At 40.9% G+C, this 20,975-nt stretch overlaps 1 protein-coding gene and 1 long non-coding RNA gene across 3 annotated transcripts in view; one reads left to right on the forward strand and one right to left on the reverse strand.

The window, feature by feature from the left end:
- The first annotated feature begins 635 nt into the window (after positions 1-635).
- LOC108888973 (uncharacterized) overlaps positions 636-20,975 on the forward strand; it is a 153,702-nt gene continuing 133,362 nt past the window's right edge. Inside the window, exon 1 of the long non-coding RNA XR_001961908.2 lies at positions 636-722. This is a non-coding gene — a long non-coding RNA (uncharacterized LOC108888973). The remainder of the gene's footprint in view (positions 723-20,975) is intronic.
- Positions 9,860-19,371, reverse strand: tbx3a (T-box transcription factor 3a). 2 transcript variants are annotated; one of them, XM_018685235.2, is made up of 7 exons: positions 18,244-19,371; positions 16,678-16,945; positions 15,999-16,145; positions 14,942-15,018; positions 14,216-14,373; positions 12,955-13,598; positions 9,860-11,842 (listed from the first exon to the last, which is right to left on the reverse strand). In XM_018685235.2, exons 1-7 carry the CDS (start codon positions 18,633-18,635, stop codon positions 11,366-11,368), a joined length of 2,163 nt encoding a protein of 720 aa, XP_018540751.1. In that variant the 5' UTR covers positions 18,636-19,371; the 3' UTR covers positions 9,860-11,365. The 2 variants fall into 2 exon arrangements, with proteins under 2 accessions (XP_018540751.1, XP_018540749.1); XM_018685233.2 differs by having other exon boundaries at positions 16,663-16,945.

Here is a 20,975-nt window from a genome sequence, read left to right on the forward strand (position 1 = left end):
GAGTTGGAGGGAATTTTTTCCTTTAGGTAATGCTAACAGGGCCAGTTTGCTGCAGTTGTCATTCACAGAAAGCACAAACTTGAAAGGCCATAGACAAGTGCAGAGTATTATCCCCCATTTTTGTCTGGAGGACTTTTGTTTCCTTAAGCTCTCCTCACCAATCATAGAGTTTCACTTCTAGTGCTGAAAAGACCTTTTTGTGCCTTCACTGCTTGGCCAACCAGACTCCTACTGCAGGTAATATGTTGGAAAATGCCACACACAGGTTGAACACAGGCAACACAATAAATATACACAGCTGTTGCATCATCTTAGACTACTATATTATTCTACTTGCTCTTGTGGAAAAGTGACATAAAAATGAGTTTATGTTGTGATGATCAAGAACTGAGTTTTTCCCACCAGGTGAGTTGAAAATCAGGGCCTCAAATATTCACTAGGGGCACCTGCTGGTCAAACTAATTTACAACAGGGAAGTGTTGGAAAGCTGTGAGCCTGTGATTCAGTGTGGACAATAGTTGAGCCAATAAGCTTAAAAATCAACATGTTTATGCATTATGTTGTGTAACACATATTCAACATGAAAAGAACTTAGTAGTGATGGAGGAATATCATTTCTGACTTGCAGCTCAGATCAGTTTCTAAAGTGGAGGAAGCACTGTTGCACTGCACACAAAGGATTTGGAGGCTGGCAGCCATTTAAAACCTGATGATTATGTAAGGTAAGACCCTGAAATTAATATTAAATACTACATTATGTTGTTACTTACAAATTCACATGCACAAAATTGACAGTGCTGTGTTTAGTACTGATAGCTGAAGGCAAAGCCATTTTGAGTATTTTGCTCAAACTGGCCAAGGGTTCTCATGTTATTGGTGTGAGTGCTCTTTATCCATGCTAGCAGCATTGTTTAGTGAATCGCATTTTTGGTTAGTTGGACTGTCCCCCATATTGATCCTTACTGAACCAGGTGTATTGCAAGGACATTAGTAATGATATGTGTGGCATTATCCCCTGACTTCTCCTCCAGCACCACCAGCAGCAGTTCAGAGTTTTTATTAAATGTATAAAATATCTAAATATCTACAGGAAGGACAGGCTGGCATACTTAACCAAGATGGATAACATGCTAAGCATTTGCATCTAAGCACTTTCATTGTGAGCATGTTAGCATGCTGGTGTTAGCATTTAACTCAAAGCACTACTGTGGCCAAATATAGCCTCAGACAGCTGCTAGCATGGCTGAAGACTCTTAGTCCGGTTTTCAGTGCTTCAAATATCAGTGGTATGGTACCAGCTCTTAACTGAGTACAAGGACTTATATCTTCTCTGTAAACTAAATACATCGTTATGTGAAATAATCAGCTTTGATTTGAGTGTAACTTTTAACTTCAGATTATCACAGATTTCCTACCATCTTGAATCTTTAGCAATAGTAGTAGATGTGTAATTGGTGGAAAATATATAAAGAAAAATGGCCTCTTTTGGCTGCTTTAGTGGGGAAAGTTCAGAGAGCAGCTGTAGTACTAAAGAACGGCTTTATGGTGTTTCCAGACGAAAGTTTCATGAATTCAGACGACAACTTGCAGAATCGTATCTGGATTTCTGGGAGGAAACAGGAAGTAGCACTTTACTGCAGCCTTAACTCTTGTGATGCTTGTGCTTACCAAGGAACGGAAGATCTTATTTTACTGAAGCGGTTAGTGTTAGAGTTATGGTTGCCATGCTATGGTAGAATGTATGAAGAGTATGAAGCAATCCCAAAATGTGCAGCAGTTATGAGGTGGTTCATAGTGACATAACTAGTGAAGTGGTTGGAAAAAGGAGGCCAGATGAAAGAACAGACATCACAATCACACAGAGGAACACAACAAACCGCACAGGAAATAAAACATCTCAATCACCAAGAGAGAAATGTGACCCAGTCACATCCCAGCAGATGTTCAGCCTCTACATTTTTAACAATCAAGAGAATTGAAAACACAGAATTCCACAAATTAGAATGTTAAGAAATAATGTCATTTTATGAAGCAAATAAACAAAAAACACAACATTTCACAATAAATCAAAGACATGTGAAACAAGTTAAACGCTGCAACATAAAACAAGTAAACAAAACAGAAGACATTTTTGCAAGAGGACAGGAAGTAGTGGTACAGGGGTGGGTGTGCTTTTTTTTCTTCTTCAGTGTGTGATCTGTATTGGCAGTTGCTCTGCTTTTTGTCATGTTTGCATTGTTCCAGTGACAATTCCAGGATTTATTATACAGTATTATGGGAGCAATTGTGAAACCAAGAGAAACAGAAGTGTTGAAACAGTTTGCTTCGTTTTTGTAACTTTTATTTTGCAACAACAAGGTTGCCTCTACCAACCTTGTGTCCCTGTCATGGTCTTAGTATTCCAAGTATCAAATTATATAAATCAGCAACTATTCCCCTGTGATGTGGGTTTTTTTTGGCCACTTAGTGGAAGCAGAACCAATTAATCATCACATTGACATGTAAAACTAGTTAATAAACAGTTGCTAGTTTACACATCTGGTGCTTACAGAGAAACTTTATCATTCATCTGGAGACATGTCTGTGGCTAGCTATTGAATCTAAGTCCAACATTCATTGTTTTTTTAGCTCTGTTTTGATCTGCATCACCTCCTGATGTGATCAGTATGAGCTTTCACATTCAAGCAGTGATGTGATTCAGTGTTAAAGTTATTGATTATGGGTGCTTTAAATTGTGGTGATTGTATGTTATGTTGGTTTTGACTGCTGCCTGTTATAATCCTGATTTTTCCATTCCTTACCCACTTGTTGATGGATTTTGCAGACCAAGTAGTAGTGACAGTGCATGTAAGAATTATGTTTTTGTCATTAGGATGTTCAAACATTTCTTCCTCATTTGTCAAGTAAGGGTTTGGTCCATCATAGATGGGGATTGCATGGTTATGTCTACTGAGCCACTGTGCCATCACAGTTATTTGTGTTTGGCTCCCTCACTGTCAGGGCTTTGTATCTATACTTAACCAGAGAGTGTGTGGGCCCCAGGATTGTCTCTAGAGAATCACTGCACTGCTAGACAGAGGAGTGTGGTGGAAGCCTATAGAGGGCTCCACCTGTGTTCATACATTGTGACAAGTGATATGCTTTGATTTTTCTGCTTGAAGACATTGTGCATTTTCCCTATGCCCTCTCTGCAGATATATGATGGATGAGAGTATATAAAGAAAGCAGTAAGCTCTTACAGAAAGAGCAGATCCTGGAAATGATATCAATTTACAAAGACAGAATGACTGTGGTGCGACCAAAGCTGCTGTTATACACCCGCCTACAGTGTTAAAGGAAATGAGCCTGAGTGCGTGTGTGTGGACTGTTGCATCACCCGTAAGAAGGTCATCATGTGTGAATGTTTTTGTTTATATTAGAACTTGTGCAAGTCCTCTGTATACTTTGAACAGAGGCACATATATGAGTCTGAGTCCACTCGCATGTCTACTGGTGCGTGCGTCTGTCTGTGTTTTGTGGTGAGCCTTCCTTTCTAATCTGCCAGCCAGCGGTTGTGTATGAAGTGCCGCTGATGGTGGAGACTATTAGGCCTGTGAAGGGAGAGCTGGCTGTCTTCTCCTATTCCCCACAGCTCATTTAAACTTCCAGCTGATGGTTGAGATTAAATGTCTTCTCTTAGAAGTAGGGATTCTGTGGCTAGACTTGGGCTGCTATTTAAGAAACTCCAATGAGTGAAAAGCATGTAAAGAACCCATTTAGCGTAAGACAACAGAGTAGCAGTGGGTTTGCATGTGCAAACAATGTAACATGCCTCACACGACATGCCACACATGTGGCCTGGTTTTCTCATATGTCTGGCAGTCTGCTTTTTGGGTTTACAGATGTCAGGTAAATATACTATACTGTCAAAAAGTTCTAGTAAAATTAATGAGGGGAATGTTATCACCCTCTTTATTATATTATTTCTAAATCATATTTGTTCACAGTTGTTTTTGCTGAGAGCCTGCTTGCTATTGTGGAATTTATTGGAAAGATTCAGGAGAGATTCTAATATTTGATATCTGGATTACTTGGAAGTTTGTGGGTTGTTTTGATCGTCGTTGGTTCAGTGTTTCTACTTTCACTCGCTCTGTAAATTGGCAAAAGACAGGTAAACAATTATCTTCATATGTGGCATATTCATTTTATATTTCATATTTAGAATAATTCAACATCAGAATCCACACAAATCAAAAACTGCTAGAGGAGAAAGCTCTCCTAATTGCATGAAGATGTACAATAAAACTTCCTGATGAATAAATCCTCTCAAAATCAACAAAACATGTCATGAAGTTATGCGTTTTGTCCAGATGTCTGTAAAAATAACAATAATAAGTCACACTTGAATACTATGAACACTACATATTACTTGTATTAAACCAATCACAAATGTAATACTTGGCTATTATGAATAATACACAGTAAGGGTTGGTTAAGTTTAGTTACATTAAATGTGAATACTAAAGCCTGAATTTATGTCGTGGAAAATTCTGGCCTCACCACATAGCATTCAAAATAATCCAGGACAAACTGACAATAAAGGTCAGGCGTTTGCTGTTATTCTTCTTCTTCTTCTTACCATATTTTTGGCACTTTGAGGCAATACTTCGTGAATCGCATCCATATTTTTGCTTTTGTAAGTGAGAAAGAAAGCCTTGGACTGAGGACAGAAGGATAATTATTCCAAGAAAGGATGACATGAATCAGCTGCATAGTTGTAACCCATTAAGGGCCTTTTATGAGAAAGTCAATCCACGGACAAACTACTGACAAATAATTTCGAATGTAATTTTGAGTTTTGAGTAGAAATGACATCATGTGGCACAGGTGAAAAAATGCTCTCCACTGTATTTTGTAATCCGATACATACAACTGATTCTACGACAGTTTGCTGCACTATCATGTCCTTGAGCAAGCCATAACACACCTCGACAGCTGCGGGGTGGCTCATTATGACTGAGTAGAATTAGGGGCTGACGGCAACAGAAATGGAGAACGTTTCATTGACTGACATGTAGGCATGTCGGTAAGCTGCAAATGTCTCAGAACAATGTAACTTTACCCTCAGAAGTGATACTTTGAGCTGCACCTTCTCACAACACCAAAGTCTGATTCGCTCCTCCTGGGCTTGTTCCATTTAAAACCAACAATCACACAGACAGAAATCAGGCTGTCATTCCACAACTTCTCTCGAACCTTCAGGTTTCATTATCACCTTGTGTTTGATGTTGGTTTTAGTCCTGGCATACAGGCCTCTCTTTTTTTTCTTCAGGCAACACCTTATGTAACCACACACTGAACACCCTGAATATCTCACACGTCTTTGTTATCATTCTACAATATTAGATACCATGTTTTGGAAAAGGCGTATCCAAAATAAATCATATGTCTGTTGTCTGGAGATTCAGTTGCAGGTCACTTCTAAATTAAATAATTACATTTCTCCCAAATTGATAAAAGATCATTATAGTCATATTAAATTATGCACTGAAACTTTTGAAATTAAGTGAAATCACACTTCAGGGACAGTGACAACAATTTAATTCATAATAATAATCATAATAATAAATGTAATATTTGCAACAATAATAATGTAAAATTCAGAGTATATTAAAAACTTAATAACAGAATTGTCCGAGTGAGTAATACTTTATTTTATGCCAGTAATTTGGTTGGAATTGCCATAACAATAAAAACATTGCTGTTAAATTTACAAGATCTTGAGATTGACATGCATACATTAGTGAGTTTTGCCAAGTAATGTTTGTATTAAAAAAAAATATTTTTATACGTTTACACATTTATCAATTACACATTGGAACACTGCCTGTCAGTGGTGAAGTGTAGTCCCCCTACACCTGCATATGTTATCAATTCTAAAGCCTCCACTGTCCATTGTGAGATGATCCTGGCTTTTCAAAGTGGTAACAAAAAAAAAAAAAACAATAATAATAATAAATAATTATTTTTTAAAACAGCAAATAAATAAGGCACCAATAATAATCCGACTTTGTTTAATCAAGCTGTAGTTCAGCTCCTGAAAATCTGTTCATGCAGATGTTTTTTCCTGTAGTGATGTTCTTTGGAACACTAGAGTGCGCTGCCACATCATGAAATGTGAAGCTGCCATAGCAATGAAAATTATTCACATAACAGTCAAGCAATGGACAAAGGAGATTGAAATTTTAAATGCACCGATGCCTTCATGTAAAGAAAAACAAACAGAACTAATAACGTGAAAAAGAAATAATATTCTTGACCTGTCTGACTGTCTGTAAGTTGCCCTGTTTTTTTTTATTGTCATTTCTCCCTGCTCTTCTGAGGTGCATGAGAAAGGACACAAAAACAGTATCTTTACTTGGAGCCACTTAGATGGTGGTCACATTCAGACAAATAACCCATGTGTGTATTAGTTAATGTAATGTTTGTATGCATTAAACACATTCATTCACAAAACAAAAAGCATAGTGCTTTAACTCTAACAATGGAGAAGCATCACAGCTATTCATTGTTCTCAATGACAGCAGTCTTAGTCAGTGGTTACAAGACACTGTTCCTTTGTTATGTCAGTTTATAATTCATCAAAAAACACTTATCCATAGATCTAAAAATATGTCTAACAGTGTAGTGTAGTGTGCAACCCATAATTATTCAGGGTTGTTTTGCATGGGCGTACCCCTCAGAGCACCCTGCTGATTGTTTATATGGAGCAGTTTAATCTTTTTGTATTTGCAGTTAGTTTTCTTTAAAAATTAAAAGTATGGATTTATTTTTAGGTCTACTTACAGTCATGAACATATGCACATAAATGCATGTTGAAGGGTGTGTTTGAAAGAGCAGGAATTAGTTCTCAACAAACAAGTGCATAAATCAAAATGCAGACGCCTTTTTTTTGTTGTTGTTGTATGCATGTAAGTATAAATAATCTACCCGCAATATCATAAACCTGCCTCTCTGTCTGCCCAACAGTAGGATTATAATGAGAAGGATGCATTGTTAACAGACTGCTTGTGACTAACACACCTGCCGAATATTTCATTCATAAAACAAAAGCCATACTGCTGTAACTGTCCAACAATGGAGAGGTGTCAAACCTGTTAATTGTTCTTGACAGTAGCAGTCTTAGTCAGCGATTATAGGGCACTGTTCCCTCATTATGTCAGTTTATAATTAATCGAAAACACTCATCCACGAATCTAAAATTAAGTTTAACAGTGTATAAAAAGCACCTAATTCAACTTCCCCCATTCACACACACACAAACATAGACACACCTACTGCCTCCAATTTAATTTGTGATCCACTCAGCAACATCTCAAATCATGTTGAGACATATTCTTGGAATGTGACTCGATGATGCATCTACAACATTAATATTAGATGCAAGTATCCTCTCTATGTTCAACCTCACTCAATATAAAATTCCAGTTTTATATAAATGGATGGATTCTATTTCTGCAGGATTATCATGCAGTCTGCTCTCTGCCTGTCATCAAGGTTATGATAATTAGTTCAAGTGTTTACATTTTGAGCAGCTGTTTGCAGTTGAGTTGCCTCTCTGTTGAATTAAAACTTTTTTTAAGATGTATTATTTTCCCCCTTTCTCTCCAGTGCTATATTTTTCCTGTTTCATCCTGTGTTTAATTACATCTATTTTAATGACTTCATGTTTAAATTTAAGACATTCATACATGACAGTTCCGTACATTTAGATGCAAAACACTGCACCATATACCTGAACCTTTTGTAAAAGTACTTAGGTGATACTGCTGGTGAAATGTCCTTTATTTTTTCAAAATGACCTCAGAATTATAGACTGATTACCTCATCAGAGTTGACCTATTTTCACTGGATAGATATCAGAATTAGATTTTTTTTTACAGTCCAGCCAATGACTATCTTCGTCAAAACTGACGTGAGAAACGAGGGACAGTGAAGTTTGTAAAAGGGGAGAACAGGAGCAGTCAAAAGCTTTCCCACTTGGTTCATGACTTCCTGCCGCTAGATGGCGCAACTGATCCGTGACATAACATTCGAGTAACAGTTAAAAAAACCTGTCAGACTGACCCCCCCATCCCACCACCACATTTAAACTCCACTTCTCTTGAGTATGGGCCAGTGCAGGAAACACTGACAACCATCGTCAGACTTGTCATAAATTCAGGCCTGCAGACTTTGGATTTTAAAAGTTTAATATTTTATGGTGAGTGGTGGAGAGCGGGGTCAAAACTGCGAAGCCTCAAATATCCAACAATATAACAAATCTGCAGCAAGCGGAGGCCATTATAAATACAAATTCCGTGCAGGTGCGCAGATGAATTCATGATATCAGCATCTAATGTTTCCTTGATTTATTGGCACACAGCCTGGGCTGCTATAATAATTAGTTGCCTCTATATTGAAGAATATATGGCAGTGTTAGGACGGTAACAGAATGACAGTATGTACACGTGTTCGGCGCTCGCCGCTTGTTGTTCTTAATGACTGCATGGTGTCATTGGGTTTTTTCCTCTTTGTCCTCATTCAAATATGATTTTAAGGCCTTTGGTCATAACTTCTTTCAGTTATATATGTGGCTCTCCCTCTGGCATCGGGTTGTTAAGCATACTGGGATGTTTATCAGCCGCAGTGATTTTAATTTGAATGTGTTTGCATGGTACTCTCCCACCTGAATTTGCAGCCAGACCTGTGGAACAGACTCATCACTCTACTTCTTTATTAGCTATTAAGAAGGCAGCACATGAAGATAATTTACAGTAGCATGCGTGACCACGTCAGACGGTCTTTATCGCTGTCCCCATAGTTCTCACCCTGGATTATGTCCTTTGGTTTGTTTTGCTGCGCCGCGGTTGATAAACGGGCGGCTGTAACCGCTTGGGGGCGTCGTACCTCGGTACGATTACAGACGCATTGTCGCCTTCCGTGCAATAAAATGGAAGATATGCCCGTCGAAGGCGCCAGGTGAGCAATAAGACAGACCAATTGAGACAGCTTGTGTCATGTTTACACCTATTCACCAGCGCCAGGCTCGCTACACATTAACCAGACAATATACAAATAAAGATACGGTGTTGATAAACTCATGACCAGAGGTGCAATAGAGAGGGTGATCAAGGGATGACATGGACTTTCCGGCGGAGAGAAACGCTCCTTCGTTGGGCGGTGAAGGCCCGGCAGTAGTGTCAGAGTCAGTCAAGTCGTCTTTTCCTGAAAACCTTTAAAACAGCTTATAGTCATCCATTTCAGGACACGAAGGCAACTACCACTTTTTAGTGGGCAACCTCAAGTTGCTATTTGGTCTCTGTGATTTTTTTAAAAAGTCACATCAAAATAAGAAATATTGTCCAGATTGCCTCATGTGCGCAGTTTCCTTTTGGATAAAACTTCCATGCAAATTTCATGAATAAAATAGCTCAAGCGTCACTATTAAAAAACTCCCAACTTTAACCCCACATTTTACCTTGCAATTGACGCAAATGAGACCAATAAAAAACGCTCAGTTATAGTGCGTGAAGTCCAGGTAGGAATCCCAGGTATGATGTCTGGAGCTGAGAGGTCTTTGACTCTGTGAGCACAGAGAGATATCTCCACATGGGCTTACCGAAGTGGAGCAAGTGGGCAAAGATACTTCTCTCACCTCCAGGCGAGCAGAAGCTCTCTGGTTAGAGCTTTTTTCTTAAAAAAAAAAAAAAAGATAGATGTTAGGCTGTCTGGTTTAATGCCAGCCTTAAAACCAACAGAATTTATATTTGTAAAGGCGACAATATCTGTTAGTTCCCATGTATAATGGGATCAAGCGAGGGACACACTCTTAAAGAAATGGCATTTCAATATTTTATTGAAACTTTCAAGAACACGATGTTGATGTTGTAAACTAGACATAACTCCAATACAACATAACCCACTGACAACTTAAGAAACACAAAAGAAACCTTCATATTTTTCGATTATGCGGCACTTTTACGATCAGGTTCGCAAAGTATTTTTAATAACAGAAAAAATAGTCCACTTTTGTCACACTTCAACGACACCTTTTATGCTCTTCTTAAAAAAAAAAAAAGAAAAAGGAAAAAAAAAGAATATTTTTTTCAAGCCATTGGTGCAGTGCGTTGTCGCTTTTTCATTCGTTTTTAAACAGTAGCACTTCACACACGGGGACAACAAGTGAAAATACAATGGCACATGAGTGTGAGTAACTATCAGTGGATATTTGGGGGTGTATGGGGGGGAGGGAGGGAGGCAATAAGTCCATATTTTAAGAGGGGAGGGGGGGTATAAATGCAGATGGCAACAAAAGGATAATAGCCCACAAACTATCTTTACACAGGTATATCGACAATAAATTAAGAACAGATCCCTAGAAACAAACTACTCCGTTGTATTTACACGCAATAACAATATGAAATAATTACATAAATATTTTATATATCCCTATGTACACCTATAATCAATACTACCTTTCTTTTTTTTTTAGTATTTACTTTAAATTTCTGCTTCCCTTTGCCTGTTGGACAGTTGGACTAAATTCCGCATGCTTGGAGGGGCCATGGTTTTGTCCCGGAGCACCAGTCATAGGCCAGTTCTGATTTTTAAATGGCATGAGGAAAAACTAATTTGCTTTTAAAAAATAATGGTAACCTAATTAAAGGGCGTGTGTTAATTCTATTCAAAGACAGAATGTTATCCATATTTTTCCTTTCAATTTTTAGTATTTCAAATAACATTTGTTGGGGGGGGCATGCAACGTTTGGCCAATCTGTGAATTAATAATGTACAACAAAATACAGCAGTCTTTTTTTTAAAGGTAGATTTAACGGTAGTGAATTCAAATAAGTCAAATCAATTCAGAGTGCATATTAAAAAAAAAACACACATTTCTCCTCGTGTACAATAACGTTAGGAGACAGGACACAGCAGCAACTTCTCCTAAATCTGTAAGTCACACCCATGCCAGCTTTTTTTCAGTTTCAATACTTGTACGGTATTCAAATGACAGGATAAAAGTGTGGTTTAATTTAACAAAAAAAAAAAAAAAAAAAAAAAAAAAAGAGAGACAAGAGGAAAAAGGAGAAACATATACATATCAGATGTGTATTAACCAAAGTGCATTTCAGAAACTAAAACGTCCAACAGTTCATGTTTTTTTTTTTTTTTTTTGTTTTTCCTTTTTAAAACCTGCGTGATTCTATGAGAGTTTATCTCCCTACTCATAATGTCGTCCTCACCGTCAACACTTTTCACTTTTCATGACAACAACGAAACGAGAAGCAGGTGGTGTGTTTAAAAAAGAAGAAGGAGAAGAAGGAGGAGGAGGAGGAAAAAGTCCTCAGGGGGACCCGCTCCGTGGCCTGTCCTGATTTGAGTCGAGTCCACTGACCAGGCGCTGGATGCTCTGCAGCTCATTAGCGGCGTCTTTCTCCGTGCAAGTCTTTGGGGACATGGAAACCGAGCCGGAGGATATGGTGGACGAGTGACTGGTCACCTCCGATGTGGAATCCAGGGTGACGCCAGACACCGGGCTGGCCGGGACGATGCCGTCCCCTCCTTTCAGCTCGGTGCTGCCGCCGCCTACTCCTCCTCCTCCGCCGCCGCCGGTCATGGAGGGCATGGCGGTGGTGAGCAGGGTGCTGTCCGGTACCGTCATGGGGAGGGAGTAGGGGCTGTACCTGAGTCGGGGGCGCACCGCGTTCAGGAAGGGGTGTCGGTGCACCGATGAGGAGGCGGCGGACGAGGCTGCCGCGGCTGCTGCCATGTACGTGTAGGGATAGGGGAACAGACTGCCAAAGGGAGACATGGCAAGGCCCTGTGGGGAAACGAAGAAGCTGAGCGTGAGACACCTAATACTATCACACAGTGCAGACACTTGGGTATACTATAAAAACACACAAAGCGCGCGGGGGAGGGGGGGCGAATAGAGCGGCTATGCATGGTGATAAACTGTTGTACCAGACGTGAAAGTAAGAGCTTGGGGCATTTCCTGTGCTTTACTTTCACTGTCCTCAGTAAAGATTTTTTTTTGCCATACATAATAACGTTAGTGATGCATCGTTACAAAGCTAATGACACCGTCAGACAGCTTAAGGACAACAAAAACTTGGTCTGTTGTGCCTTCAATGCTTTCATTCACACAGGTTTTTCCCCCTCCACAGATCCGGTCCTAACAAAAAAAAAAAAAAAAAAAAAAAAAAAAAAAAAAAAAATCCTGCAGCAAAGCTTTACATCCCAGCGTGTAAACAACTTTGGTTCTTTTTCAAGAATTTGTGATGCAAATTAAAAAAAATCCCTAATACCTTATGCTGCAATCAAACGAGGGAAGTTGCAGCTGCAGCTTTTGTTTTGACAATAAATGGAGAAAAGACAAATTTGTTGTCTATTAAAACATAATGTTGTTTGCCTCTCTGAGCCAATGAGGCATTTTAATACTCGTCATTGTGGCTCTAAAGCACACTTAATGAGCTCATATCAAAAAGATTGCCTAACACCTCTTGCTGTTGCAGTGAGGCCTCTGACTCTCTCTGTTTTCCTTGATGAATGTTTGTCAGGCTAATATCTGTAAAATCAAAGCCAAGGTAGAGGAGAAAGATAATAAACCGCAGTCTCTAATAGTCAAACTTTACTCTGAATGCTAGCCTATTTGGCAATAAAACAAAAACAAATAAACGCGCGCAAAGACGCACGCGTGCAAACACATCCACACCCTCTCTTCCTTTCTAACACTTACGTTTAAACACACACACACACACACACACACACGGCCTAAAGGAGATGATGGGGGAGCAGTGAATGCGTCTCTGTATTAGACATATCAAATCTGGCATATAGGCCTCCGAGGCCTATAGTCTGCTGTAGGCTACCATCTAACCAAACGTGCTTTACGCAAGGCTGCGAGTATAGGTCGAAGAAAACTGGTTTTACCTGTGATGCCAAGACATGTTGCTGCAGATGAAAGGGCAGGCCTGGCGCTCCCGTCAAGCTTTGCGGCGATGATGCCATGCTAGTCGTGTCCATGGTGCTCACCCCTCCCGTGGACACGGCTGCCAATAGTGGCCCCATGCCCGCGGCCATGTTTGAGAACGCGCCTCCCATGTTGAACTGACCAGGGTGCAAGAGAAACGGGTGCGCGCTCCCCAAGTGATTGAAAAACTGTTGTCCTGTCAGACCTGTTGGAAATCCAAAATTATGCAAGTGGCTGTGGCCCATGTGCGCGCTGTCAGTCTGAACAGTCAAAGGCATGAAGCTGTCCTTGCCTATTGACCTGCACTCGTCCGTTTTGGGCTGGTCCAGGGTCGGGCTCTTGAGGTCTTCTCCAGAGCGGGTGGTACTGGAGATGACGGTGATGGGGCTCTGCCGCGAGTCTGCCTGGCTTCTCTCAGTCCTAGGGCCGCTGTCGCGGATCCTGCTGGTAGAGTCACTGTTACTGAAGGGGTTCCCCTTAGCTGGGCTCGCCTCGTGATCCTTCCCGTCCTCCGTGGTCGTGGAGATCTTGCTGGAGTCTGGGCCGTCTTTGATGTGTCCATCTTTGCTCTCATCGTCGCTGTCCTCATCGCTGTCGCAGAAATCTGCACAAGTAGGAGGAGGAGTAGAATATCAGTTGCCTTTCTGCAAACTGGTGAATCATGAAAGGAGTAACCGCCATATTGCAGGTGGCTCCCACAGGTGGAATAAGAAATTGACCTGCAGGTCACTTATTTAGGATTCCACATTAGTGACCAGTATGAAGAACTGAGTCAGTTCAATAATAAAACATCTATAATGTTTATTTCCTGTTGTTTCCAGTGATATTTTGATTGATCACTAATGGCTGTAGTTTTAAAATATATTTTTATTCTGCATTTCTTTGCAGATAAACCTAAAATGATTTGTGGAGCAGACTGTGTTGTTGCGTCTGGACAGATAATTGTCTCATCACTTAGTGAGCATATTCATTTTCCATGATTTTTATTTAATCTCAATAAGACTAAGGAAAGGACTGCTCCATCAATTTTCCCACAGTGCCTGGGCTGAATAGCTGATATTAAAAGCTGTTCATTGGCTGTAACTACTACTTGACATTCATAAAGTTTGCTCTTATTCTACACATTACACGTACCTCGTAAAAATTCTTGCCACAATAGAAATTTTTACGACTTTTACACACGGCTTTGTGTGACCGAGTGTGGGGTCTGCCAGCCCATACCTTTCAGGTGCGGGGGGCCCACGGTAGACACGGCAGGGGACGAGGCCTGGCCGAAGCACTTAAAGGAAGCCTGCTCTCCAGAGGAGTCGTCTGAAGCCCCGTTCTCCTTTTTCTGCTGCTCCTCGTATGAACGCATGGATTGCAGAGCCAGCTGTTTCCTGTGCAGGGGGTGGGGGTGGGGGGAGTACTCAGGTTATTATAGGTGCTTGGTCACAGCTCTGCAGGTCAGAAACAATATCTGCGGCGGGATGAGTGGTTATATGGAAGCTTATTTAGGCTGGAGACCAGAGGCTCCTCACTATAGGACTGCCTCACCCAGGCGGCAGGTGAGAACACGAAATCCCCTACAGTGCCACTGCTTTAGCAGGCCCCTGTATCTACATCTTTTTTAGTCAACAATGCCCATTTTTAACACAAGGGTGAGGTTTTAGCAAAAAAAAAAAAAGAAAAAAAAAAGTAGAATTCAAAATATTAATCAGCAAATGAAAATGGCAGGTGAAAGCTCCTCTCTTCCACAAGGCTTAAAAATTACAGTGAACTTCAGCCTATTAAGGTATTTGATTAGAAGCTGTGAAGAGCCAGACTCCCTGCGGGTTAATGTGGACGCTGTGACGCGGGTTTAATCCACCGAGATCACTGTCTGTCTGCATGTATAAATCTTAAGACATCAGAAGTTTTTTTTTCTCCTTTTTCCCCCAATGCACTTTCTCCCCCGCTCTGTCTTACCTCTTTTCTCGTCTTCCATTGCCCGTGTCACGGAATCCTTTGGCAAATGGATTATGGTCGATTTTCAGCTGCGTTATCTGAAATAATCAAAATTACGGGTAAATATTAACAACCAAAAAATTCCCCATTATAGCTACAGGTGAAGCCCCCCCCCCCCCCCCCAAAAAAAAAAAGCTAGGGCCTTTGTGTGGAAGTATTACTGTCTCAACAGGGTAAAACTACAATGTTCCACAGATAAAAACAAAACACACCAGCGCGCGCGCGCACACAGAGCGCACTAGTCCTTATTTTGGCACGTTTTTCCATGACAGTGAAATATGCTGGGGATTTTTTTTTCCCTGTATAAACTTTTGCAAAACTTTTACTCCCACACCACTTCCTCCCCATCTCCTGCAGTCTCACCACTGCACATGAGAGTGGGGAGGTGGTGCCATCGTTTCCCCCAACTATATCAAAGGGACAGAGGAGATGATTTTCATTATTTTTTTTATGTCTTACAGAGAATAAAATGTTACCATGCAGCTCAGTCTGACACAACTAAAATGCCCCCTCCCACTCCCCCACCTCCCCCTTCTTATTTTTTCTTTTTCTCCATTCAACCGTACAGTGTTGCCCCTCTTCTTTTTCTCATTTCTCAACCCCCAGCCCTTTTAGTTTCGCGCGCGCGCGTGCACACACACACACACACAGAAAGAGAGGGGAGAGAGAGAGACTGGGTCTGTGCCAAATCCTTTCCACGTGATTAAATAAAAGGAAGATAACCTGTGTAACATTCCTCAGAATTATTAATTTGCTACCAGACTGGTGAAAATGGCACTTATACTCGCTACAACCCCCCCCCCCCCCCCCACCGAACCCCCACCCAACCCACCCCACGATACTCCACTCAAACAAATACGACATCTTTCATATTTTATGACAACAAAATGGTGCAGTGCATGAAGGACGGAGAGGGGAGCGGGTCTCACAGGGGGCGAGCGCGATAACAGAAGCTACCTTAATTTTGAAATAATGATAATAATATTCTTGCATATAGCGAGCCTGCAATCGTCCTTACCTTGTCATTTTGATAAGCGGTCACGGCAATGAAATCTGTTTCGGGGAAAACGTAAGTCCTGAAGGTACTGTACGGGAGTTTGAGGATATCGTTGGCCCTCACGATGTGAAACCGAGGCTGATATTTGTGCATCGAGTTAAGAATGGTCTGCAACACACAACCAGAAAAAATAAAAAATAAAATAAAAATAATTTAAAAAATTAGCTCAACATTTATATCACACTGACGTTTGTGATCGTTGTTACGTTACACACACTCTTAAAACATTAAATCAGAAATCACCAGGAAAATCATTAATCTAATAAATAATTCTGTGTTGGAAATAATTTTCTAAATATCCAGAGAATGACTTTTGATGGAAGATCAGTTCAGTAAAGCTTTTACACAATATGGCTAAATCCAAGGATGTCTATACAGATACACACTTAATTGTCTTGATTAATAATTACACATATGCAGTTGTAGTAAAAGATTATCTCAAGATAATGACATTTAAAGGCTTATTTTTAATTTTTAAAAACTAAAAAAAAATCCATCTTCAATCTCATGGGACTTCCTGTGCTTATATAAAATTGACTGCAAATAAATAAAAACATCAAAATGTAAAATTCTAACACGTGGGTACTAAAAGGGGGTATGTTGATAAATAGGAAAATTGACATACATTAGTTGAACTTACAAATCCATGCTTGTCGGAGATGTTGTTTGTCAGCTTGAGTTTGTGAAAATTGACGACTTTTGACATCCACTGTTCACCAGTAGCCGGACTGTCCGGGTGAATGTACATCCTCTTTGGCATTTCGGGGTCGGCCTTTCCCGCCACCATCCAGCGGGAGTTATGAAATTTGTACCTGCAGTCGTCGGCTGCAACTATGTCCATCAAGAGAATATATTTGGCCTTCTTGTCCAGACCGGTGCACCTCACTTTGAACGGGGGGAACATCCGCCTGTGACAGGGGGAGGGGGAACAAATGATAAGCACTGGCTGTGGTGGCAAATAAAAACTCTGGATAAAAAAAAAAAATCAACAATATAATCATAAGACTAATATTTTAGCCAGACATAAATACACGATTTTAATCTTAACGCGATCTTAAAGTGCGTTAAATGAGTTCGATAAGTTCAGTGATGTAGCCTCTACAGCTTGCTCCTAATTTATCTGCTACAGACAAGTCAGCCGAGAACGTGTGTATGAAGAACTGTCCCGCGAATTAAGAATAAACTCTGCAGAAACGTTCTTTCTCTACTATATCCCCGATTAAGATAATGTTAAAGCCACATAGATGGTGCCTTGATTTTTAATGCCTCGAAAGGCCTACACACACACACACACACACACACACACACACACACACACACACACGCACACAGAGCAGCCATCTTTGTATATACTGTCACTGTAGTGATGACGAAAATAATTTAGCCAGAGCTCCACACACTCACACAGAGTTGACATTTCTATGGATTAATCCGTCAACGTAAAGGGTTCACAAACCGGGCGTGAAAATTAACAACGGGATTAAGCAAAACCAGATTTTTTTATATGAGGAAATTTGCAGCCTATAGATCCAAGAAGCTGAAAGCTACTGTAATCGTAGTGCTTAATATGAACAACACAGCAGCTACAGACCTTAAGCTCTTTTTATTTTACAAAATAATAATCGAGGTATAACAACCGATTTCCCAGCATTACGTTTGGAAGCAGTTTGCCACAGACCTCTGACTTTGCAGGTTGTGTGAACACACAGGAAACCCACATGTTAGTCTCAGTATATATATATATATATATATATATATATATATATATATATATATATATATATATATATATATATATATATATACACGCCCAGATTATTTTTGGGACATGGTTTTATGTGGTCATGTGGTCGTCGTGTAATAAAAGTGGGTAACATTTGTGGGACGATTATGCTCCACTGTAAGTTTAATTCATTCAAATTAGACTAAGAGGAAGGCTCGAGAGCGTTACATGAAATAAAGGTCTTATCCAGATGAACTGTAGAGATGAAACTCCAAGTGGCACGTGTATAAATATGTACCTATATGTATCTATGTATAATATCAAATCCGTCCATCATAAGTTATTAGCACGCACCACAGGGCTTCTGCCTTGCGGATAATGTGTTATATTTTTGGGATGAACACACACGCACGCACGCACACACACATACACACACGCACACACACAGACACACACACACACACACAAAAAAAGCTATTTCACCTTCCGGATTTTGTGATCACCATCTCAGTGCCTCTCTTGTGGAAGAGTTCCCAAAGCTCCTTGGCTTCCAGGTGAACTTTAGGGTCGTCCTCCACCTCCTCCTCAGGCTCCAGAGTCTTGAGAGGCCTGAGGTGGGCGGCCGCGGCTTGATGCCCCAGCGAGGAGAAGTGGAGGCCGGTCTCCGCGGCTCCCATCAGCTGGTCCATGATCGGCTTTCCCAGGGCGCCCGGCAGAGAGAGGGAGCCGCTGGGAGGGAGAGCCAATGCCGGAAAGAAAGGAGGCTGGTGACCCAGCATTGCACTCATGGCAAATTCCGGACCCCGGTGAGGTATAAACGGATGATATGCCATACTTGATCCCTGTATGACTGGATCTCTCATCAGGAAGTTCATTCAAGGGCTGGCAACAAATGTAGACGACTGGTTGGGATGTGAAACAGTATTTCTAACAACAGTGAAGCCTGCGTGCGAGAGGAGCAAATGAAAACAAATTTTAAAAAAGAAGAAAAAATAACAAATCTGAAGTTGGAAAGCTTTGGAAATCCCACTTTCAACTGTAGAAATAAGCATCCACTTTTTTCACGAGTTGCTGCGAAATCTCTACAGTCCTCTGTTGAAATTTTTTGATCAAAACTCTGCACAGAGAAAAGTGAAAATGTTCTCCATTAATCTTCAGGAGTGCTGCGAGACCGATTTTCTTCAGAGTTTGACGCGCATCGGACACCTTTCCGTGTCTCGCTGGCTCGCGGACATTAGTCGAATTAAACCAACTCGGGTGAGTCACTTAATTGACTGCGGCGCATTCTTTCTCCTCTTGCTGCTGTTTACAATATCGGCATTCCTGTTAAAATGCGTTCCCTCTTATTGGCTTCAGTCCTGCAGCGAGGGCGACGTGTTGAAATATTTCGATAGCGCCGAATAATCCCCCTGCCTTTACTTGCTCCGGACATGCACCCTCGCGCGCACACACACACTTTATTCCTCCTCTCTCTTTCGCGCACACACACATTTCAGAGAAAGACGTGTGCAGAGAAAGGAGTCCGCTGACGGCCAGGGAGAGAGCGAGAGCGAGAGCGAGCGAGGAGAGAGAGAGGTGGTAAGGTCCCAGCTCCGTGATTTTCCTAGCGCCTCTGTGGCCCATAGGGCTTCATACTGTATGGATGTGCTGCATGTTACGAGCAGCAGCGCTGCGTTTGATTGGCTCTTTGACGCTTTCGGACCAATTGTGTGGCTGCGTAGGCGTGGTTTTAACAGGTCCGGTGGAGGGGACAGACTTCAGACTTATAAAAAGGTGTTTGGAAACTCAAAAGGGCTTTGCCGTGAAACACCACCCTGCCTCAGCCAGTGTTGTGTGAATATGTCAACATCGTTATAGAAGTTGCGCTATCGGTCGGTCGGTCGGTGTGTGAAGCCCCAGCGAAGGGAAGAGAGAGGGAGCAGACAAGCCAAGCCAAGCCGGGGAACCGGCTTGCTTTGTCGACGAGATGTTGTGATCTGCTGGGCTGTTGACTTCCCTCTGACTGTCCCCATTGCACAGTCGTATAGTCATATACTCTGAATGTCGCGAATGCAATTTAATTCATTCATAATAATATATATATATATATTTAACAGCTTACAATTCGCCGTCCTGATGGCCCACCCCAAGATATTTCACATCGCCGAAAATCAGTCCGAACATTTCCTGTAACATCCTCCTTTGAAATCATAGCTCAGGAAAATATGAGCGGATGACGGGATGAGGCGCTCGATGATAAGTTCATGTAATGTTAATAACAATGTTATGACGCCGCTGAAACATCAAGTTTATTATTATATTTACAGCAGATTATTTTATAAAATTTCTCTCAGATTGCTTGTGGATAAAAGGTTTATTTATTATTTTATTTGTATTGGATATTTAGACATAGGCGTACACTGTACTATTATATCTTCATTCCTACTTTTCCTCTCCTGCCTAAATTTGGATATTGAGTCAGAGTAAGTGAAGTCCGCTGTGAATACTGTGTGGAAGTGTGTTTCCTATCTTCCTATTGATGAAACATGAAGAGCTGATGAAGCCTTTTGGACGAGTGTGCAAACCGTTCTTTAGCTGTAGTGAATATTTTCATTTTGATTTGAGAGAGAGACGGGGGGGAAGGAAAGAAAGAAAGCATTTTATAAGTTTATCTTGAATTAAAGCAAGCCTGATCGTCACGGAAACGAGCAGAAGGGAGGAAGATGAGTCTGTGAGGGATGTGTGTTCCACTGGTGTGTTTTCGTTATCAGTTCTTGTATCAAAACGTCTGTGTTTTGAATTATAGCAATCAATTCTGTTGTTAAATATAGCACGATTTCCCGGCACGACTGCCCCTGGGAAACAATTCAGTTTGTAGTCCCTGTCTACAAAGTGACATTTGCACAGACTGCGCCAAAGTAGGTGTTATTGATAATACAAGGCTAATTTTTTGTTTCTATCTGAGCAAGAGTTTTCGCTTTTGTGAAGTGGGTTACAGCTGTATATAACAGTTTCTTTATTTCTCTAATACTGAAACCTGTACAGTCGCATAATTACTACTGTTTAAGCTGTGAATATGTATGAAGGTTATGGACTAGATATATTTAGCCAAAACACCAAGTAGAAGTGTGCAGTGGCTCACTTTTGGGTGCAATAATATTGCTTCACTGCAAAGCGTCTAAAAAGATGTGCACCCCAGACCAAGCCAGGCTAGTGCTCTCTAAAATGCTATTTAA

The sequence above is a fragment of the Lates calcarifer genome, linkage group LG9 (assembly GCF_001640805.2).
Source record: "Lates calcarifer isolate ASB-BC8 linkage group LG9, TLL_Latcal_v3, whole genome shotgun sequence".
NCBI lineage: Eukaryota > Metazoa > Chordata > Actinopteri > Centropomidae > Lates > Lates calcarifer.

Excerpts from the sequence above, each read along its gene's own strand:
- tbx3a (XM_018685233.2), bottom strand. The coding sequence starts at position 18,635 with ATGAACTTCCTGATGAGAGATCCAGTCATACAGGGATCAAGTATGGCA. Across the intron at positions 16,946-18,243 it reads GTGATCACAAAATCCGGAAG|GCGGATGTTCCCCCCGTTCA; the intron begins GTGAAATAGCTT and ends CCCCTGTCACAG. Across the intron at positions 13,599-14,215 it reads GGGCCCCCCGCACCTGAAAG|ATTTCTGCGACAGCGATGAG; the intron begins GTATGGGCTGGC and ends CTACTTGTGCAG.